The following is a 20,489-nucleotide window of genomic DNA, read 5'->3' as shown; positions in this document are numbered from 1 at the left end:
ACACAATGAACAGCAAGTGTCTCTCCCAGTGAAGGACCTCAGCCGCGAGGCGGTGTCACAGAAATTCACACTGCTCATCCATCCCTAGAATGCTCCTCCGCCTCAAAGTACGGTTTGGTTTTGTTCTAATTTTCCAATTCTTAAACCAGCGAAACCATTATTACTCGTTTCCGTCCGCTATTACTGGATTAACTTCATTACTCATTTGTTTTATAACGAAACAGCCTCCTGGAAGGGTCAGGCGTCGGGCCCCAGACCCGCGGCCCTCACTCCCTCACGAGACCCCGCCCTGGCCCCGCCCCGCGCTGACGCACGGCGGCGTTGGCGGCGGTCACGTGCGGCGGAGGCAGGCCCGGCCCGCCGCACTCGGAGCCGCCGCCATGCCGCTGCCGCCGCTGCCCGGCCGCCCCCGCCTCGGGCGGGCCCCGCTCCTGCCGCTGCTGCTGCTGCTCCTGCTGCCGGGCCCGGCGCGGCCCATCTCCTTCCAGCTGCCGGGCAAGGCGCGGAAGTGCCTGCGGGAGGAGATCCACCGCGACACGCTGGTCACGGGCGAGTACGAGATCAGCGCCCCGCCGGGCTCCTCCACCGGACCCTCCGCCAACCTCAAGGTGCGGCCCCCGCCGGCCGGGGGGGCGGGGGTGGCCGGGGCGGGCGGCGCGGCCCCGCCTCCCCTCGCCGGCCGTGCGGGGCGGGGAAGGAAGGACGGAAGGAAGGGGTGACGTGTTCCACGCGTGACACCGGCCCACGCGTGAGCCGACAGCCGCCTGGCCTGCGCCGCGCCGCGGGACTCGCCCTCTGCTAGGGGCCACCAGCCTGCCCAGGAGCTCCGGGTGCTGGGCAGCGAGGGACCAGGGCAGCGTTTTAGCTTGAGCCAAATAGGAGCTTTTTCTTCCCAAAGATCGAGTTGAAGCGGCCCGTCCCGCAGTCTGCCATTTAATCCGCACACGATGCAGATTATCCGGTGCCCGGCGAGATGGGCCGCTCCGATAAAGCTGTACCAAGGCTGCTGACATTGTGTGAGCAGGAAAGGGTTATGGTGACGTGGCTTTCCAAGGGCTCCCTCCATGCGTAGGGCCTGGCACAACGGGATCCTGGCACAGTGGAATGGGGGCTGAGAAACCGTGTTCTGGTACACAGAATGGCTGTTCTCATCTTGCTGTGTCGTGGCTTCCATGGATTTTAGTTGGGCAGATGTTTGCTGCAGGGAAGAAAATTATCCTGAAGGATCTTTAGGAAGTACAGGGTTGGTAGAATATACGTGACTAATACACATGTGTGACACGACTATAAAGCTTCAACACTTTCACTTTAATTCAATAGCTTCACTTTAATTCTGCCCACAGTCTGCTTTTCCTAGGCTTTCTTCAAAATTCCAACCTAGCTGAATAAGGTCTGTTGCTAAATAGCGAGTTCATAACAGCCTTCTGTCCCTTTTTTATTTCTGTCTACATTCCCAAAGGTTTCAGTAGTAAGAATGCAAACAGAAGTCGAATGGTCTGCTCAGGATCTGAGCTTGGTGTTCTTGAGTATTTTAGAGCTGAAATCAGGTTGCCTTTCCAGCATCTGCCTACCAATGCCTGAAGGCCCTGGCATTATTGTCAGTTGTGCTTGGTTATGGCTAGAGAAGGCTTCTTCTGTAGTCTTTTTTAAAAATCATGTTCTTTTGTTCTTGCATCATTTGTGAGAGAGAACTTGTTTGTGTACAGGCAGAGCCAAGCAGCATTAAGGCTTTAAAATATTGATGTAGTATTTGCTTGGTAAGGCACCTGGACTTTAGTTGGAGTGCCATGTTCCCATCTGTCTCTTACTGCTTGGTAACCAAGCCTCCTGGTTCTCAGGTTGCCCACTCTTAGGTCAGGTGACCCCAAGGTCTCTTCCAAAATTCACTTTTCTGACACAGGATTTATCTAAGGAGGTGATGGTGAACCAGTGAATCCCATGTTTGAGTCTTGGTTGGCTTTGCTGATGAAGCTGGTATCAGGGTGGTACTGCTTATAGAATTTCTTTTTTGTTCGAACCATAAAATGAAATAATTTTTAAAAGCCCTGTATAGTTTAAAAAGCTACAAAGGAGAAAAAGTAACGTATGCAACTCTTGCTTTCCTTCTTATTGTTCCGGTGTCCTGTGTCCTTCCAATATGCAGTGCTTGCTATAAGTGCTGGAACCTCTCTGATAGGTACCTGCTTTCACTGTGGTCTGTGTGGGAAGGGTCAGTTCAGGACATGATGTCTGCAGGTACTCAGTGTTCCGCACTGGATGGTCTGCTGTGGCCCCTTGGATCGGGCCACCAAACAGAGGAGGGAAGAGGTTGGTATCTAATTCTGTCCAGGCTCAGTTCGGTTCCTGCCGGTGAGCTGAGATTTGTGTGTGTGATCACCCAGCTCTAACAGTGGCACCCTCTGTGTTGCAGGAATCCGCTGGCTCTGCCAGCTGGCTGCTGCGGGGGGGCCGAGGGCCCCTGAGCTCTCTTGGCAGCCACGTGCCTCTGCCCCATTGTCGAGCCCAACGGTATCGGGCTGTTTGTCAAGGGCAAACAATGCCCTGTCTGTAGGGGATTGCCTTACCGTAAATAACGTTAGAATAGCATGAAAAATCCCTTTCAGGTCGACTCCCCCACAAGCGTTCTGGCCGGGCTATTATCAGCTTCTCCCGCCCTCGCACACCCGGCAGAATGGGCAGTGTATTTGGCTGATTTGGTTAATGCTATTCAGTTTTGATGAAAGTGGATAGCAGAGCTTTTACTGTCCAGAGTGCTGTTCATGAGCTGCAGAGGGCAAAAATGGATCAAGCTGCATGAAGATTAGTTCTGGTGTCTACAAAGGCAGAGGAAAATAGTGCTCAAAATAATAGGGGCATCTGAGAGCTGTGTTGTTCTGACTACTTTTGTGATGGAGAACCCGGTGTGCAAAATGTATGGTGTTGCGCTGATAAGGAATTTTGGTTAATCATGACTGCTCCACTAAACAGCACGTGCCATGTGGTGGTCAAATCACAGGCTTTTACATTGTGTTGGCATGGTCAAACATACACAGTCCTCTGCTGCAGATAGGCCTGCTCACTTGGGCCAAGCTTCCCAGTGCCTTGCAGTGCCTGTGGCTTCTAGACAGGAGGGAGCTGGTGGCTTGTGGCAAGGGCAGGGCAGCACAGCACTGCTGCACAGATGACTGCACAGGTGTGCTCTCATCTGCTTGCCACTTGAAAACGGGTACAGCTCTGAGCTGAGCTGCTGCACAGAGAACAGTGCTTCTCATTGGTTCTTGGACACTGACAATGTACGTAGGGGCAGCTACAACAAATCCCCTAACAGGCCATTGTGGGATGATCTGTATATAGAGGAAGCTTGTTCCTAAAGTCTTGCCTGCTATGGTTTATACCATAAAGTTTGAGAATTTATATACTTGATTGTTTTTCCTGCCTAATGCAGTTACTCTCATCCATGAGTAGGTCCACACTTGTTTCAAATCCAGTGCTAGAGAGTTAATTAGGTGCTCTAATAAGAGTAAAGAATGTTTCCTTAGAATAGTTCTGGGTACGTAGTCCTTTTGCATGGCCTTTGTAGAGGGACAAAGGCTGGAGTCAGGTAGAATATTTGACTTACCTTTTCCATGCCTCATATTATTTTGTGTACTTTGGTCTTATATACCTTTAAAATTATTCCCAAGCTTTTTCCTTTCTTCATCTCTAAGATTTTCAAAGACCCCTAATAACTTTGGTGTCCATGCTGTTTCAGACATACCTGTTAAAAATTAGCATCAAGGGAAAATGGGAAGCATTCCAGTGGAATACACACTGTTAATTTTCACGCAGTGCTGTAACACCTTCTGGTTTTTTCACCCCTTTCCTCGGTCAGAGTGTTTCAGCTGGATGGAACCTCTAATTGAACACAATTATTCTCAAGTTTGCGTCATGAAATGTGTGTCCTTTATTTTTATACTCTTTGTTGAAGCATTTTTGTAGGTCTTCCACAGTTTTTGCCTATTCTTAGTTTTATGGAGTTAGTGCAAAGCAATCATTATTCTGTCTGTGCTGTCTGAATTGTCCTCTGAAGTGGCCACTTTCATGGGTCTTGGCACCCAAACTTTGTGCAATTCAGGGCTACACTCATGATCCATTTCTAGAGGACTAGATGTACCCTTCTCAGTTTCATCTTCTGGGGAATGTGACTGTTTTATCCCATAAGACTTCTCCCTATATCTGTTGCTATGAGAATTCATGAATTTTACTTGCAAAATAAAGGCAATGAATGACAGTTTGGTTCAGCTATAGTTCTTACATGTAGTCTGTATTTGGGATTCATAAGAGGAAGAGAAATTAATGTGGGTTTCAGTTTGGGATTTTTTTTGATTCGTTGCTCAATTGCTTTTTGGTGGTGGTTTCTTTTTGGTGGTGGTTGTTTTTTGGTTGGTTGGCGGTTTTTTGGATCTAAGAGTCAATAATTATTTTATAGTCACTCTGACTTTGTCAGCTCCTGGTGTGTGGATGAGGAAGGGAGGAATTGATATAGTCACAAAGAAGGAGGAAAACTGTTGAAAGGAGAAGGCAGCAGATCCAAAGGGCAGGCTAGGATTACTCTTGCTGCACAGGCAGCATGAGCTCACAGCAGCAAAGTGCTGTTTCTTACCTTCATTCTCCCTCTTACAGATAACTGACTCGGCTGGGCACATCCTGTATGCCAAGGAGGATGCCACCAAGGGCAAGTTTGCCTTCACCACTGAGGACTATGATATGTTTGAGGCCTGCTTTGAGAGCAAGCTTCCTGTGGGTAAGTGAAATGAAAGATGTGCTGGCTGTTTCTAGCTTCTGATTAAGTTTATGTAGCTATGTGGGTTAGGAAGACAAGTAAAGTGATCCTGAGTGTGGTCCCCAGAACACATTTTGACTTTTAGAGCTGATCTTCTGGAGGTTGTGGCCAGTCTCACTGCAGAACATCCGCTCTGTGTGTTGCATTTGAAGTAATCCTCCGTGGCTGTTGTGTAAAGCACTTGGGTTTCCTCTGAAAGGGGAATTGGGCATTTCTCCTGCAGAGGTCACCACAGTTGCAATGAGCAGCAGTACCAGTGAGCAAACCACATTTCTTCTGCCAGTTTCATACTTCTCCCCATCTTGCAGTTGAGCCAGGACAGAGCTGGGTGCCATCATCTCCAGGACCTCTCTTTCACCCCAGCAGGCCATTTTTTCCCCATTTGGTTGAATGTGATCTATGCACAATGTATTCTTGGCTGCTATCCTGCGATAGGTTGACAGCTATTTAATGAGGTTGGATTGTGTGTGTATAGAAAATGTGTCCCTGATTTGCACCCACAACTGCTCTTTAAGTGGTCAATAAAGGGAAGGGGAAATGAGCAGGATGTCAGCTTTGCATTTGTGCTACAAGGATGGTTGCCTAACGAATGCAGAGGCTTGTTTCCTGTGAGTGTGACGCATGTACTGCTTTGAATGCCCATCTCAACTTCAGGACAAACATGCTGAAAGTGGCAACATGTGGGCTCTGGTCTCATCAGTGGTGGTGTGAGCGCATGCAAGTTTGTAGGTGCTAGATCTTTTTATGGTTACTGTCAGAGTTCTGCTCCTTGAGCCCAGTTTTTCTTAGGTCTTATCCTAAAAGACCCCAGAGTGTTTCACAGAGTATTCCTAGCAGCATTCCTGAAATCATTTGAAAGGCAGCTGCCGTTTTACTGGTTTTGCTACATACATAAGATGCAAACAGTTTGCAAGTTGAAGAGAATTTTACAGAAAGAGAAGGCTATATTGTTTGCTGGAATTGGGAGGTATCTGGCTTGTAACACCTGTGGTATTTTACAGATAAAATAGTGACCCCAAGTGCTCAGGATTATGTTTTTATTTTACTCCACAGGTAGGACTTCCAAATGTCCCTTAACACATTGAGACATGCAGGCACTAGTGACTCATCTGGGAGTCACTCATGCTATTTACTTTCCAACACCTGGGTATTTGAGAAGTCTCCAGACAGTCCTGCAAATCTTTTCATAGCTTCCATGTGATCACACACTGAACTGGGAAAGGTTTCTTTCTTTAGTTGTGTCTAGACTCTTGGTTCGGTGCTTTTGAGCAGAGGTTTCTTGCCTAGACTGAGCCCCTTACAACTGTTTTGACTGTAGCAAATGTTTGTTCCCTGCCTCCCTTGTTGCAAGTTTGTTTTAAAGCTTTCAATATGGTTGAGGATTAAGTATTTCTAAATGCATTTTCTGCCTTGATGACCTGTGGGGCACTGAGCTGCCAAAATCTAGAGCTCACCAACTGAGAACTGGAGCCTCTTTTGGAGGCTTTCTTTTTGGACCCAGGTGTCCCAAATTCCGCCTAGAGTATCTCCAGACTTTCCATGTCTGTGCTGGAATTATTTAAGTAAGGGACATGACACTCTGAGGCTTGATCATCTGCAGGACTTGGTTAAGGTACTTAGAAAGAAGTAACCACGTCACAAGGAAGTACCTTGTTTCCTCTATAAGATCAGCATGGGAGTGGGGCAACTTACCAAATCTGTTTAATTCCCTCATATCTCTTTAAAAGTTAGGGTCTTTTTCCTGGTCTTATGAAGTGAGTAATCAGGACTTCAGGCAGCAGCCGAGGTGGATGTTTGTGGAGTATTGAAATAGATGAACTGTTGGTAGAGGAAGCCTAGAGCTGTTGGATCTGAGGGGTTCAAGCAACTGGGATTTCTCAATCCCTAACCACAGAAATGAGGAAGAGGAAGTGAGAAGGAGATCTTATATCAAAGGTTCACCTTATTAGAGTGGAGAAGTTCTTAGGGTGCTTCTTGGAGCTGTATTTGCATAATGGGCTTTTTACCCTCTTCCAGGCAGAATGGTCTTGTCTTCCTGAGCACTGTTCTGCTCCCAGGCACATTTACTCTCATGGCCTCACTGAATTTCCCTCTAGGGCTCTCCTGTCTGCTAATCTTTGACTGAAGGCTCCTTCTGTAATTCTTCTCTTCCCAAACTTTCTTAAGAGTGTTAGGACTCATTTTTTCTGGAATTCCTGTGGGAAAACTTTTTGATGTTCAGTTCCACCATCCCACTTTTCCACTGACTTTGCAAATTAAGAGCTCCCCTAATTTCCAAGAAAACAGTTCAGATGAGATGATCTCTTGAAGACATGAGGAGTTTAGGTGTCAGTTTAGTTCATGATCTTTGAATCTTGACTGTTTTTTTATTTGCTGCTGATCCAGCCTGCTCAGATGAGCCTTGGCTGAAGGAGAAGCAAGGGGTTTCTAAGGATCTGATGAATGTGAAGGGAGCTGCCTTGGGCTTAGTAAACTTACAGGAGAGCAGCTTGAGTTTTTCCCTGCCGGTTCCTGACAATGTTAACCTCTTGCAAAATGTCTGCTGTCCATCCCTTTGCACCTGGCAGCTTTAAGATTTCTGGTTACTTACTGCCTCTTGGCAGCTCTCCCTTCCAGTTCAGCAAATTAATTCTTCTAGTTCTGTTCACTGGCCTTTTCATCTTTCTCATCTCTTCCTGCAAACTTTAGCTCTCAACTCAAGTTGCTATAATTTGAGCACCATTAAAAAAAAACTCTCACTGAACTGTGTGCTGTGAATTTTTTTTCTGCAACTACTGTTGTCTGTCCTACCTGTCTGTCTCCATGCATGCCAGTAACGTTTGTGGCATAAGCAGTCAAAACTTGTGGTTGGGGAAAGGAGCACTGGGGGTTGTGTACAGCCTGTCTGTTAAAGAACAGTGCTGGGACTTCAAGGGTTTCTTACAGTAACTGGTCTTTCATAAGAAAACAATAAAATTCCTTCCTAGTCGTAATTATCTTTCGGGGTCTTGTATAGTGCTTTCCCATAAGGAGACACAAGAAGCTGTTTATAATTGATATGCACCATTTTGTAAGTAGGTTATTCATTGTCTTGCTAGCAGCAGAAGGTGATTCTGCTCTGGTGTTGAAGAGCTGTTCAGTGAGTGGGTAGAGAAAAAATTTGGGGATATTGTATTGAAAATCTGGAATATTTTCCAACTGGGGTAATCCATTATAAACTGTACACTGAAATTGTTTGTGGACTGAGGTAATGCCCACCTATCAGTCTTCTAAGACAAAATGTGAGTATTGGACATGTTCCTGGATAAAGACTCTGAAATTCATAGTTTAAGTAAATTCAGACCTTGTGTTTTGCTGGCAGCCAGTTGAGGACAGCTGTATGTCCCAACATGCTGGGATTTGGAAATGTGTTACATACAGACGTTTTCTTGGTGGGTGGTATAGTAGAGAATAATACTCAGGTAAGCTATGTGCAGCATTTTTGAAAGTATCTGATATGACTGTCTTAGACGTTTTTTTTCCCTCTTATGAACGTTCTCAGATGTCACAGTTTGTAGCAGTTGAAAGAAGCTCTAAGCCACAACTTTCCCTAGCCTGGGGGTTACAGCCTTGAAAGATACTCACTGTGCTGATGACTGCAACCTTGTGTGCTGTTTGTGCAGCTCCAGCTGGCAGCTCTCTGAGGCAGTGTTTTCCCAGCTTCAGAAGCCTCTTGCTCTCTTGGGGCTTGCATTAGCAGTGTGGTTTTTGGGTATCTGAGATGGTTGGTAAAGGAATTGTCTTGGCTTCTGCAGGCATTCCAGCATGTGAGGGTCAGTAGCCCTTACATGCCATGCTCCTCAGCTGGAGCAGTTTATCATTCGCTCCTTTGAATGAATGTAAAGCCGTTTACAGCCCCAGTAACCTTGACAAATTGCTGGTTCACTTCCTGTGAACGTGGGCTTCCCAGTTGAATATTTGTCCCTCTGGTGACTTGTCTTTCACTAGGCTGTCTCATAGCAGCTGGTGTTCATGTTCTAGTCCTCTGCAGTTTTTACAGTGATTTGCATCCTGTAGACACTCAGTGAGTGCTTTTAGTTACAGCTTGTTCTCATTATCTTTGGGAGGCTCTCCTTCAGCCAGGATTTATTGTGAAGTCTCTGTATTTTTAGGCTGGACTGTGCTGCCTCCGCAGTTAGCTGCAGACATGGAGGGAGCGGGGGGGAGGGATTTGAGTTCTTCCTCACTGGTGGGAAGAGCTGGTGATTTCCTGGCAGGCTGAATGTTTCACACAAGGAATCCTTTCATTATGCTTCCAGGAACAGGGAGGATGCCGGACCAGCTCGTGACTCTGGATATGAAGCATGGCGTTGAAGCAAAGAACTACGAGGAGGTATGTTCCCTGGCTGCCTGCACTGCAGGCTCCCCTTTCCCAGCACTCACGTGATGCCTTTTGTAGATCTGGGCTCGTGATGGGAAGCTCTTTTCCCAGTGGTGATGTAAGCCTGTCTGCAAACTACAATTGCAGCGAAGCTTTGTTATGGTAGGGAAAAAAAAAAAAATACAAACATCAACTAGAATTGATTCTGTGTTCTGGGAACTGGAGCCTAATGTGTGAATTTCTTTGCTAGGACAGCATGACCCAGCTTCATAGGCATTAAAGGCAACAAGACACTGAGAGGTGAAGTTTCCCCAGCCCCAGCAGCAGAGGTCATTTTAAGTTAATATCAGACCTTCTCTTAAAGGTCAAGTTTCAGTGTTCCTGATCTTACCTTCCTGCCTGTAAGATGTACTGGCTCAGCAAGCCTGAAATGGCACTTGTGTGTTTCTAAGAACTGGCAGTGTATCAATGTAAAGGTGTTTGGCAGGGTAGTAGCTGCTGTGGAATGGGTATTTGGTTTGAAGGTGTGACATTGGAAATAGTCATAAAAACCTAAACATTTCCATCTTAGGAGGACACAGCTTGCTTAGACCCAAGAGCCAGCTGTGTAGAGTAGCAGTTACTTTGTCGCTGAGACAGTCCTGACTGGTTTGAATGTTGAATTTTTATGGCAGCTATCATGCTTTTGCCTCAATAGAATTTGGGATCATTCATTCCCCAGTACAGAGCCTGTGCCTAAGAAAATGAGAATTATTGGTGAAGAAAGAGTCTCACAAATGATTGCTCTGTCCACTGAGCATAAGAGCATGGGATATGCCATAAAGAGGAGAGCAGGAAGCAGAGGAGGCTGTGCATAGTTCCAGATAGAAAATTAACAAATTTCTGAGATGGTTGTGCTGGTGTTCCTATATCCTTTCAAACTTTGGGCTGTCTGGTCTTATGTGATTTAAATTGGTTGGGAGCACTTCCTGTGTGGGCTGTAAGGAGGTGCTTGGGGTCAGGGAGGAGCAGAGGAATCATAGTTTAAGTCAGTCTGGAGCACATCCTACATGGAGAGTAAAAATGCGCCTGGGGTCAGGGAAGAGTGGAGCACTCATAGGGCCAGCTGTCTGTCAACCTGCTGCTGAGGGATTGCAAGATGTTGAGATTTTTTGGGGTGAATCTCTGACAGTGTAACTGAAAGGACTATATTTGCTAAATGTACAGAATCCCCTTAAATACCACCCCAGAGCATACTCCAGAATTACATTACTGTAGTGCTACCAAGAAGCACTGTAGCTGTGCAGAAAGGTTCTCTTATGCCTGTATATCTACATACTCACCGGTTGTACTGATAAAACTGTCTTGGAATAAATGCATCTCTCATGCTCATTGAGGGAAAAGATCCATGGATGAGTACAAGAGACGAAGAATTTAGACTTGCAGTACTACTTGGTACCAAATGCAGATCTTGGCAGCCCCAGCAAGCATCCTTGACTTGTGAGGATCTCTCAGAGTGGTAGACTGTATTGAGCCTTGTTGAGCAGCATGTCTGCAAAGGACTCAAACTGATTTATTGTTTGTACAGCTGCTATAGATGTTTAATGACACTGCTTTGCAGTGTGTTTTCTTTTTTTCACCATCTTTCTTCTCAGTTTGCTGTAGAAGTTGTGAGCTTTGACTTGGCAGGTTGCTGTAAGGCCTCAGAGGGCAGGAGTGTTGCTCAGGTTTCTCTCATGGAATTCCAGCCTTTCTGAGCCTTTTGCTTGTGATGTTCATGTGTTGTTGGGTACCAATGACCTGTTGTACAGCCGTAGTTCTTCTTGTTGAATTGCTGCAAGGAGACTTGATTCAGGGAGTTTAATGAGGGTCACTGATACTGTCTAAGTCTGGCTTCATAAACTTTCATAGATCCAGGCATTCTTGGAGTAAAGCAGCTGGAATAGTTAAGCTGGATTAGAAGATCTAATTGCAATGTCATACCTTAGTTATCTGGATTTGGGAGGAATAACTTTATCCATTCAAGAAGTAGAAATGAAGATATAGAAAAGTGAAAAGATTTCTGATGGCACTAAGAATACTTGATGATCTAGGGTTTTTTCCACATCAACTATTCTTTGTCAATTCTTGGCTATAGTGTATTTCTTTCAATGCTAGGAAGAGAGTTAGGCTTTGACAAATCTTTAAGTGATCTCTGGAAAGCTCATTGGAGTTGTTATCTTGGTGCTGGTGGTCCAGACGTTCTTTCTGGAATGATATGTTCCACCATCTCAGATGCTTGGTGGGCATTTTTTACAAAATCTCTTGGAGCAGCTGTGCATGTTGGGTTCATTAGGGGTAAAAGGTTCCAGGACTGCCCAGGTAGGTTGTGGTGTTTAAGGAAAGACTGGACATGGTACTTAGTGCCATGGTCTGGTTGTTATGGTGGTTTTAGGTCTTAGGTTGGACTCGATCTCAGGGGTGTTTTCCACTCTAATTGATTTCGTGATTCAGGATACACATCTTGGAATACATGCAGGACTAAAAGTAGCTATTAGATGTTTGTAGATGCATCTATTAAGAGCAGCTGCAGGGATGTAGATGGAGCAGATAAACCTTGTTTTTTCCCAGTGGAACCCTTGTAGCCTTCTGTGAATGAGGAAATGAGCCCTCAAGGAAGATAATGGAGCTGGTCAGCACAGGGCTGGCTTGTCAGTACAGCTACTCAAGACCTTGTGTGTGTTACAGACCTGCTGCTTTAGCAGTGCCAGCATAGTCTGGGCTATAGGCATGCAGACATTGGTGCCAGTTTTTCAGCAAAGCACTCTGCTGGCAGATATGTGGCCAGGCCACAGGATTTTGTCATTACAACCTATTGGCTAGAAAGCAGGAGGGGGTTAACCTACTCCTTCCTACCCCTCCTCTCAAACACACTCCAAACTGACACTGCTGTGCTGGCAGAGCTCTAATATACAGCTTGCCTCAGCAGAAAAATCCTCAGATGATTGTTTGATGGCTTGCTGCTTGCCAGGATGTGTGTGTCATGTGGAGACCCTTCAGTGGAATGGCTGATTAGCTAGCACCGATTTGGTCACGAGCATCTCTTCAGCTCTGCCTCTGTTGCCCAGGGAGCTGCCTCTGGAAGTGGCATTTTGGGGATTCTTTCATGCTGGGTACCCTGTTGCCTGCCTGTCAGCATGGATCACTGAGAGATGAGCATCATGCAGCTTATATCTGAATAATCCTGTGAGGCTGAGACTGGTGGTGAACTGCTGATGCTTTGTGTGTTTGCTGTAACTCATCTTTCTTCTGCTGCATTACCTGAGACACAGCATCTGGCCTTCATGGCAGGGGCCTGTCACTTCTTGGTAATAGTGACAGATTCTCTGCAAGAACCGCAGTTACCCAAACCTCATGCTGCAGAAGTGTCAGGAATTGCAGTTAGCTTCCCTTGAGTGTCCTTGTGTCACAGGTTTTATGTAACGCGTGTGTCAGGCTATAGCTACAACTGGGGCAGAGACACGTGTCTACACATTCAATTCAAACAGTTGCTGTTGCGTGCTGTGCTTTCTAACCGAATTTTGCAGTAGGTTTTTGGTTTTGGATACCCAGCGCATGAGCCGTGGGGCTCGGCGTTGTGCCCAGGAGCGATGTTCCAGCGTTCCCGAGGGACGCGGGCTGTTCCCGACAGGAGCGGGCCCGGCAGCGGCCCCGCAGCGCCGCCCGCTGGCTGCGGGCTCCCTGCCGAGAGCCTGGGCTGCCCTGCGGCTTCCGTCTGAGCATGATAAAAAACCCGAGATCCTGTGGCATAATCAAGCCGCTGCTCCTGGGAACCGGGCTGCCTGGGCTTTCTAGAGCATTAGCAAAGGGAGTCTCGGTGCTGATAGCCTGTGAGCCTGTGGGACTGTATCGTACAGATATGCAGGTTAGTCACCTGTATCTCAGTCTGTGACTTACGCTCACTGGAGGTTTAGTCATGTGGCAAGATCTTCTACCCACTCCTCAGAAGCCAACTGTGAATAAGCTAACATTAAGCCCAATAAGGAAGAAGTGTGCTTGCCTGCATGTTGTGCTCCTACATTGTGTAGGAGGAGTAGTAGGAAAGTGTGTTTCAGCAAACAGGTGGGAGAAGTGATAGTGTTTTGTGCAATGGTAGTTTCTGGCTTGTAGAGGTATTTCCCGAGGGGAAGGATGCCCCAGATCTGTAGCGTGTGGGGAGGAGTGGTTCAAACCGGCAGTGAAAACCCATGTGGGAGTTTTTGGTTTTGGTTCAGTGATTTGACTCTCCTGTTTTCTAGATTGCTAAAGTGGAGAAGTTGAAACCCCTGGAAGTAGAATTGAGGCGCTTGGAAGATCTTTCCGAGTCCATCGTTAATGACTTTGCCTATATGAAGAAACGGGAAGAGGAGATGAGGGACACAAATGGTGAGAGTCTGTGTGCCCCTTCAGAGGGATGGAACTCTAAAACCCCTCATTTCTGCTAAATGTGTTATTAGGACAGCATTTGGAGATCAAGCAATTATAGTGGTCTCTGCCTGTTCTGTACCTAGTAAGGGAAACCTGAAGCAGTCACTGCACTGAGTCTTGTTGTTCTGTCTCTAAAAATCATTTCTTTCTGTCTCCATTCCTGATGTGAATTACTCTGCTGCATTCAATGTTGCCCATTAACCACAGCTTCACCTTGTTCCCTCTTATTATCCTTCTTGTTGTTCCCTCTGCTTTTATTCTCAAGTGCTGCTGGTTATCAGGTGCCCTTGCCTTCATGTTATCTTGCTTTTGCATGGTGGAGGAGAAGAAATCCTGGGAACTTTGCCACCTTGGGGTGCATCCTGTAATGCCAGACTCAGGTGCAGTGGTTTGTTGTCTGTTTCAGAGTCGACAAACACCCGGGTTCTGTACTTCAGCATTTTCTCCATGTGCTGTCTCATCGGACTGGCCACCTGGCAGGTTTTCTACCTGCGTCGCTTCTTCAAGGCCAAGAAGCTGATTGAGTAAAGGAGCAAATCTTCTTCCCCCTCCTCTCAGACCCAGCTGGACACCGCTGGACCTAGCCATGGCCTCCTGGAGCCATCTTACAGATGATACCCACTGACTGGAGCTTTTCTGGAGGAACTTGGACCCTAAAGGGGGAGGGGAGCCTGAACATCGGAGGCAATGGGGGACTTGTGAAATCCTGTTGGATGTTGAGGGTGGGGGAGGTCATGATGGGTTTGGGTGTTCCTGGGGCAGCGATTAAATAAAAAAAGATGTTTCCATGACAGCTGCAGCAAGTTTTTTGCGCTGTCTATTCTCCTTTTATAATCATGGCTTGATGATGTCTCCCATCTGTCTGTGACTGCAGTGTTACTCAGAACCACCTGACCCTGCTGCGCTCTTTAGGTGGCATGCAGGTCACACTGGGGCAGAGCAGGGGGATTCCCTGTCCTCACCAGCTGGGATCTAAGCCTCAAGCAAATGGAGATGAGTGCAAAGCAATAGGATTCATCATTCCAGCAGGGCCTGAGAATAGAGGGTTTTCCAAGGTTTGGTCCCTGTTGTGGACCTCTGTGTTTCTCCCTGTGGGAGCTGGTGTCTTTGTGCTGACAGGTCAGAGCACTTGAGCATATGGTGATTCAGCCTGGAGGAAGGGGAGCCTTCTAAGGCAGGCTTGGAAGTGTGTTTGAGCTTGGAAAGAAGCCTGCTTTGCTCAAATAAGCTATCCAGCCTTGTCCCACCCTTCCCCGTTTGTCTTGGATTTGCCTCTCTTGTTTTGAAATGGTGCAGCAGCTTTCCTGAAAACCTTGGTCAGGAACAGCCTTTTGTGCAGGAGGCCTCGGTCAGATACAGTCACAGAGCAGATGGGAGAAGGTCATGCTAGGAAACTTGGTCTTACATTGAGCAGGAGACTTCTCATGTATTCATGCAGCTGGCTGAATGCCATTTTATGAGACCTCAGAGCAAGGTGAGCTGATGCTCACATGAGGGCCTGAACCCTGCATTGAGGTCTGAGGGTACAAACAGTGCTGTGCAGGGTAGCAGAGGAGTTGGAAAAAATGTGGATTAAAAAAAGGCAGTACAGGGTGGGAATAGGCTAACTCTACATATGAGGGGGCAGTCTGAACTGTGCCCTCAACAGAACTGTTATTTTCCTGTGCAGTACTAGATGGCAAGAGCCAGCAACTTCTTGCCATTTCTCAGCTGTCCAGATGGCACTGTGTTAAATAAAACAGGCAGGGAAAAGGCAGGTTAACTTCCTGGACTTGCTGCAGTTTTTAGGCAGTGATTACAATTCTGTCATTGTCTCTGCATTCCTTCAGAGCAAGTGGTTCAGCAGCACAACATTCTGGTGTCCTGTGTCCACATACTTCTGGGTAGGGATGGGGTTGTCATGGCCCTGGGCCCAGCCTAGCAGTTTCAAAAAAGCATAGTTTTATAATTTCTGACCCAAGTCTGATGTATTACTAGGAAGGAAACAGTTGTCCAGGGTGAGACAATGGAAAAGAGGATGTAAAGATGATCTCCTGTCATCTAAATACATTAGTTCTTTGCCATTCCCAGGTTCCTGGAGTTATTAGTTCCACTGCAAGTACTTTGATTGCTTTTAATTTGTTTGTTTTTTGATAAAGCCATATTAGGATCCTAAGTCCACTCCTCTGCCCTTGCATCCATTTTATCCTTGTGTGTTTTTGAAAGCTGTTACAGTGCACAACAGCAGCAGTGCCACAGGACTGAATTACAGAAGTCATTTGAAGGTGGTTTTAGGTCCTACAGTTTGAAGCCTGTAGATCTGTTAAGGTTTTGCTTTTGTTTTTATATTACTTGAGAAGACAGTACAAGAAAGGGGCTTTTCCAGTCTTGTCTGTTTCGATATCCTCTCCCCATCCTTATCTGAGTACAAAGTTATCTTAAGTATGATGGTGAGGCCTTAAGTTCCCCAGGTGGCTGTTACACTGTCATCGTTCTGGTGTTACGTTTTGATCTTCACTGTACTGGTGTAGTTACTGGGGAGCAGGTGTGGGGCACTGGTGTGGATTTACCTGTAATGACTGGTTGGGGGACTTTTGTCAGCTTTCTCAAATAAAATTTTTTTGGGGAAAACAACCCACCTCACCTTGTTGCTGTGAGTCTTGTCCTCTTTGTGCATGTTCCTACAGTCTGCTGTTTCCTGAAAGTTGACCTGTCACAGAAAGCAGCAAGTAAATCGACTCTTCACAAGCCTTAGGTTTCTCTAGTAACAATATCTTCTAGGCTTGGGAAGGGTGCACAAGCTTCCCTGCAAGCACAGCAAGTGAGGTGTCCTAATACAGGTTACCATTTTTGCCTTTCTTCCTCCTCCTATCCTAATTATGTGGAGGAATTTTGAGGCTGGTAGTGAAACAAGGGCTGGTGCTCTGGGGTACCACATCAAATTTTTCACCATCAGCTCTCATGTAAAATTTTGTTAAGACAAACAGAAGTACTTTTAGTTTTGTACTTTGGAGGAGATTGAAAACTGTTGTAGAGATGAGTTGGTAGCATGTGAGTGGCAGGTACTGAAGATAGTGGTTAGGTATTTACTGAAATGCAGGCAGATCTCTGCTGACCCTGCAAGCCTTTTGTTATGCAGTAGCCAAGTGAGATATGCTGCGTAACAAGACTGGGGACATACAAATCTTAGATAACTACTTAGTACTATTAGGGAGAATTTCAGGAAGGGAAATCCCCAGATCTCTAGATAAGGATTAGCCTCTGCAAGTTCTTTCCCAGATGAATACTTTGGGTATGTGAAATCATAACAGCTGCTTGCATGCGGTAGGTTGGTAGTGGGTCTTGGTTGGTTTATGGCACTGGGGATGCAGGGCTGGTGTCTTCATTCCATTTCACTTCTGGGAAATAGGCTGAAGTTGAGCTGTTGCAGATGCTTGGGTCTGAGCCCATCTTTGTGTGCGACAGATGCATCACTGGTAAATCTATGATTGCCTGTAGCAAACTGCATCAGATGTTTCCAGCCTCTTCCACCCACTTGTCAATGTGACTAACGATGTAATTATCACAGTACTTAACTCAGCACGTGAGCATTCCTAAGTAAGGTATATCTTCGTGTATTCCACCTCCTGCTCTGCCAGCGTGGGCTGCACCCTGTACAGGGTGCCCACTGCAGCTGCTGTTTGCGTACATATGCAAAGGGGATGAACATTTTACACGCTTGCTCATTTTTTACAAGCTACTCAGGTATGTGAGAAGTAACCCAAGTGTACAACATCTGTGTTTTCTTCTAATTGGCAGATGAGAGACATTGACTCAAACTGGTTTAGCAACTGGCTGTCAAGATTATGAGGGGATTACCGCCCATACGTTTTGACGGGTCCTGAGGCAGAGGTTTGGGAAAGTAGCATGGCCTGTCTTTACCTCTGTCAGTTCATGTGGTATATTTCTGTCTCCCATATCTGTAGTTGCGTCCCTCTGCTGTACTTGTCTTTCAGATGCCTAAGATGGCCATGATTTTAGTGAACAAAGTCTTTGGGAAATGAACTTCTCTTATGTTGAAAGTGGCTTATTGGGAAAGAGAGACAACAAACCTGAAATGGATAAATCTTTCAGAGAAGAAAAAAAAAGGTTGGGTCTGGTGAAGACTACAGGAGTTCAGTGTTGGCAGGTCTTTTCTGCTGCCCCTTATCCACCTGGAAAATTTGTCAGACTTGTGCTTGTTTCTTTCTTCCCCCAAATCACTGCATGTGGTGGTGTGGTAGCTGGGAAGACCAGAGTCAGGTAACCTTTCTCTGAGGAGACTGAAAAGAGCAGAGGGTTTAGAAAAACTGCCAGTTGGCTTTTCTTGGACCTTTTTGTTAACCTGAAGCAGGTGAGCCCAAGCCTTTGGTACTGCACTAAAACATTTGTATTTGCTCAGTAGTGTTGTAGGAATCCTATTTTTCTTTGCAGCGGAAGGACCAGCAGGAGCTAGAAATTCCTCTGCTCAGCTGCAGCTGAAGTGACTTAAACTTTCTGCAAAATTCTAGTAACAGATTCCCATTTGCTCCTTCTATTGCCAGGGGTCCATGTGTTTTATCACCTCGAACTCAGTGCACTAGCATCTACATTTCCAGCTCGCTGACACAGCCTGCCAGAGGACCTGTGATCTCTTCGTGTCCATCCCAGTGATCTTTGCTATGAGGGTCATTGCTTTAGCTCATGTTTGGAGAAAGCTGCTGTGTCCTAAAGGACTAATTTGTCTTGTATTTTAGTTTCTGCAATAAAATGTCCATGTTGAATAACTTCCTTTGGGGGCACATAACCCCTAAAAAAGCAACGACAGGACCATGATCACATTGCTTTTCCTCACTTCTGTGGTTTCCTGTCACTTAATTTCCTTTCACAGCTGGTATTCCTGAGGTAGCTTTCCCCTGAGCTTTCAAATCGATTGTATTACGTGGTCTTTGCATAAACTGCACTGAGATGTTCTGTTGGAACTGTAATGGTAAGAACTTGTTTTTCCTTGGTTATTTGGTGGATGCTGTTCCTACAGCTGCCAATAGACGAGGCAATCAGAGGAGATGAGGTGATTGTGTTTTCCTGCTATGTTCCGTGGCAGCTCTGGTCTGACCTGCTGTAGAGTTTTACCCTCTAGCATTTTCTCACCCATACCAGCTGCTTGGACTTTTCTTCCCCCCAAGTGTACTTTGTTAGGACAATCTTCCCTCACACATAAAGTATTTGCTATACATATGTAACAGGATTTACATGGTGTTGTCTTCTTAATTATAATTAACCATGTAGATGCCTTGTCACTTCTTTCTCAGTGTGGGTTGATCTTTCCTTGTAATATGTGGGCTGATATTTCCTTAGTAATATAACCAATGTCCTGCCTTGCCTCTGAAAACCATGAATGAGATCTTTGAAGTAAGGCAGATGCTTGCTAGGATTTGGTTTAAACTACAGTTTTCCTACCTTTATCCAAATTCATCCTTCAATACTCATTTTGCAAGAGGGAAAATGACACATTGCCCCTTGATGGGGGCTTGATGGTCTGATTTCTTTAAATGCTTGAGTAAAAAATACAATATAAAGTCAGGTATGCATTCTTCAGTCATATTCCAATAAACCTGAGTGTGCAGCAACTGCTACTTATTTTAGGGGCATCTTGCTGTGAGAACTACTGCCTGCTTCTTAAAGGGCAGTAAAGGCAATGCTGTGGGGTGGCTAAACCTGATCCTAACTTCTTGTGGAAGAATTTGTGAGATACTATAGATAATAATGGTCAAGATAGCTCTACTTTTCAAATAGGAAAAATGAAGATTGACTTTTTCAATTATTCTTCTGAATTTCTACAACGGTTCCAAATTCCTTAATCCCATTTTCATGAGATTTTTGTCATGTAGATTTAAAAAAAAATATTAGTATTTGCCAGGTGACATTTTGCTAAGTACTCTCATTCCAAGGGAGGGAGTAGATGATATTTAGCAAGACACATCTGAGTTTTTTCATCCATTATTCCAAAATTCTTTATCCTAAAACTGACTTGCTGTCTTTGCTGCTCCATCAACTTTGTAAGGAAATAGTTTCAGTGCAGGACAGATATTGATGTATAAGTTACAATAGGTGCATATAATGCTAAACACCTCCTTAACCTTCAGCACCTTGCAAGGAGCATTGTTCATTCTTTCAAGCATCTTCACAAGGTAGTAAAATAAGAGCTAACTGAGCTCCATTGCACTTGGGTTTAGGGCTTTGTGCTTTTAGCTCCTGAGGTCTCCTGTGAGCTTTGGATCACCTGTCTCGAAGTGAACGTTCTCTGTCACTCAACTCCACTTTCCCACCTGTAGCCGTGACCACAGAACTTTGAAAATAAAATATTGAAACAATGATGTGCATAACTTGTGAAGAAAATGAATCACAAACCTAAGATTGGGCTTGCAAATACTTCATGACAAAGAAGTCATTGCAGCTTCAGCTCTAAAATTTATGAAGCTTTTAGTTTATTTCTTCATCAGAGAGAAAATCAATGGACTGTGAGTGGCACAGAAAGGGAGATGGCTGTGCTTTATTAGCAGTGTGAAATGTGTATCCACTGCATGTGCTCTCACTACTCCAGCAGATCTTTGTGCTTGGGGTGCACTCGTGGCCATTATCCATGTGTGTGTTCTCCCTTGTGTCAATTATTTTTCTATAATGCATATTATGTGTAGCATGGCGAAGCAAAAAGAAACATTAACATATGTAACAATAATAAGCAGTAATTACTTTTTTGATCTAATCAGTTACTTCGGACAGTTCTTTATTCCTGAAAGCTTTCTAAGAAACTAACGTTGGACTCTTGTCTTCCTGGGAAGTGAATTCGTGCACAGCCGCGGCTCGGTGCATCCCGTTCCCGATCCCGCTCCCGGCGGCGGGCGGGGCGGGGACCGGGCCCGGCGGGGCGGGAGCGCGGAGGTCGCG

At 45.8% G+C, this 20,489-nt stretch overlaps 1 protein-coding gene across 1 annotated transcript; it reads left to right on the top strand.

The window, feature by feature from the left end:
- Positions 1-332: 332 nt before the first annotated feature.
- Positions 333-16,192, top strand: TMED10 (transmembrane p24 trafficking protein 10). Its single transcript, XM_015631709.2, has 5 exons — positions 333-608; positions 4,642-4,762; positions 9,079-9,152; positions 13,397-13,523; positions 13,972-16,192. The coding sequence occupies exons 1-5, from the start codon at positions 381-383 to the stop codon at positions 14,091-14,093; spliced, it is 672 nt and encodes a 223-aa protein (XP_015487195.1). The 5' UTR covers positions 333-380; the 3' UTR covers positions 14,094-16,192.
- Positions 16,193-20,489: the final 4,297 nt, after the last annotated feature.

This window comes from Parus major, chromosome 5 (genome assembly GCF_001522545.3).
Source record: "Parus major isolate Abel chromosome 5, Parus_major1.1, whole genome shotgun sequence".
Classification (NCBI taxonomy): Eukaryota; Metazoa; Chordata; class Aves; order Passeriformes; family Paridae; genus Parus; species Parus major.
Note: the sequence above shows the minus strand (reverse complement) of the source record. Positions and strands in the feature narration are given on the sequence as shown.

Bases quoted from the DNA above. Each gene is read 5' to 3' on its own strand.
- TMED10 (XM_015631709.2), top strand. From the start codon at position 381: ATGCCGCTGCCGCCGCTGCCCGGCCGCCCCCGCCTCGGGCGGGCCCCG. The intron at 609-4,641 runs GTGCGGCCCCCG...TCCCTCTTACAG, and splicing joins GACCCTCCGCCAACCTCAAG to ATAACTGACTCGGCTGGGCA. The intron at 13,524-13,971 runs GTGAGAGTCTGT...TGTCTGTTTCAG, and splicing joins GGAGATGAGGGACACAAATG to AGTCGACAAACACCCGGGTT.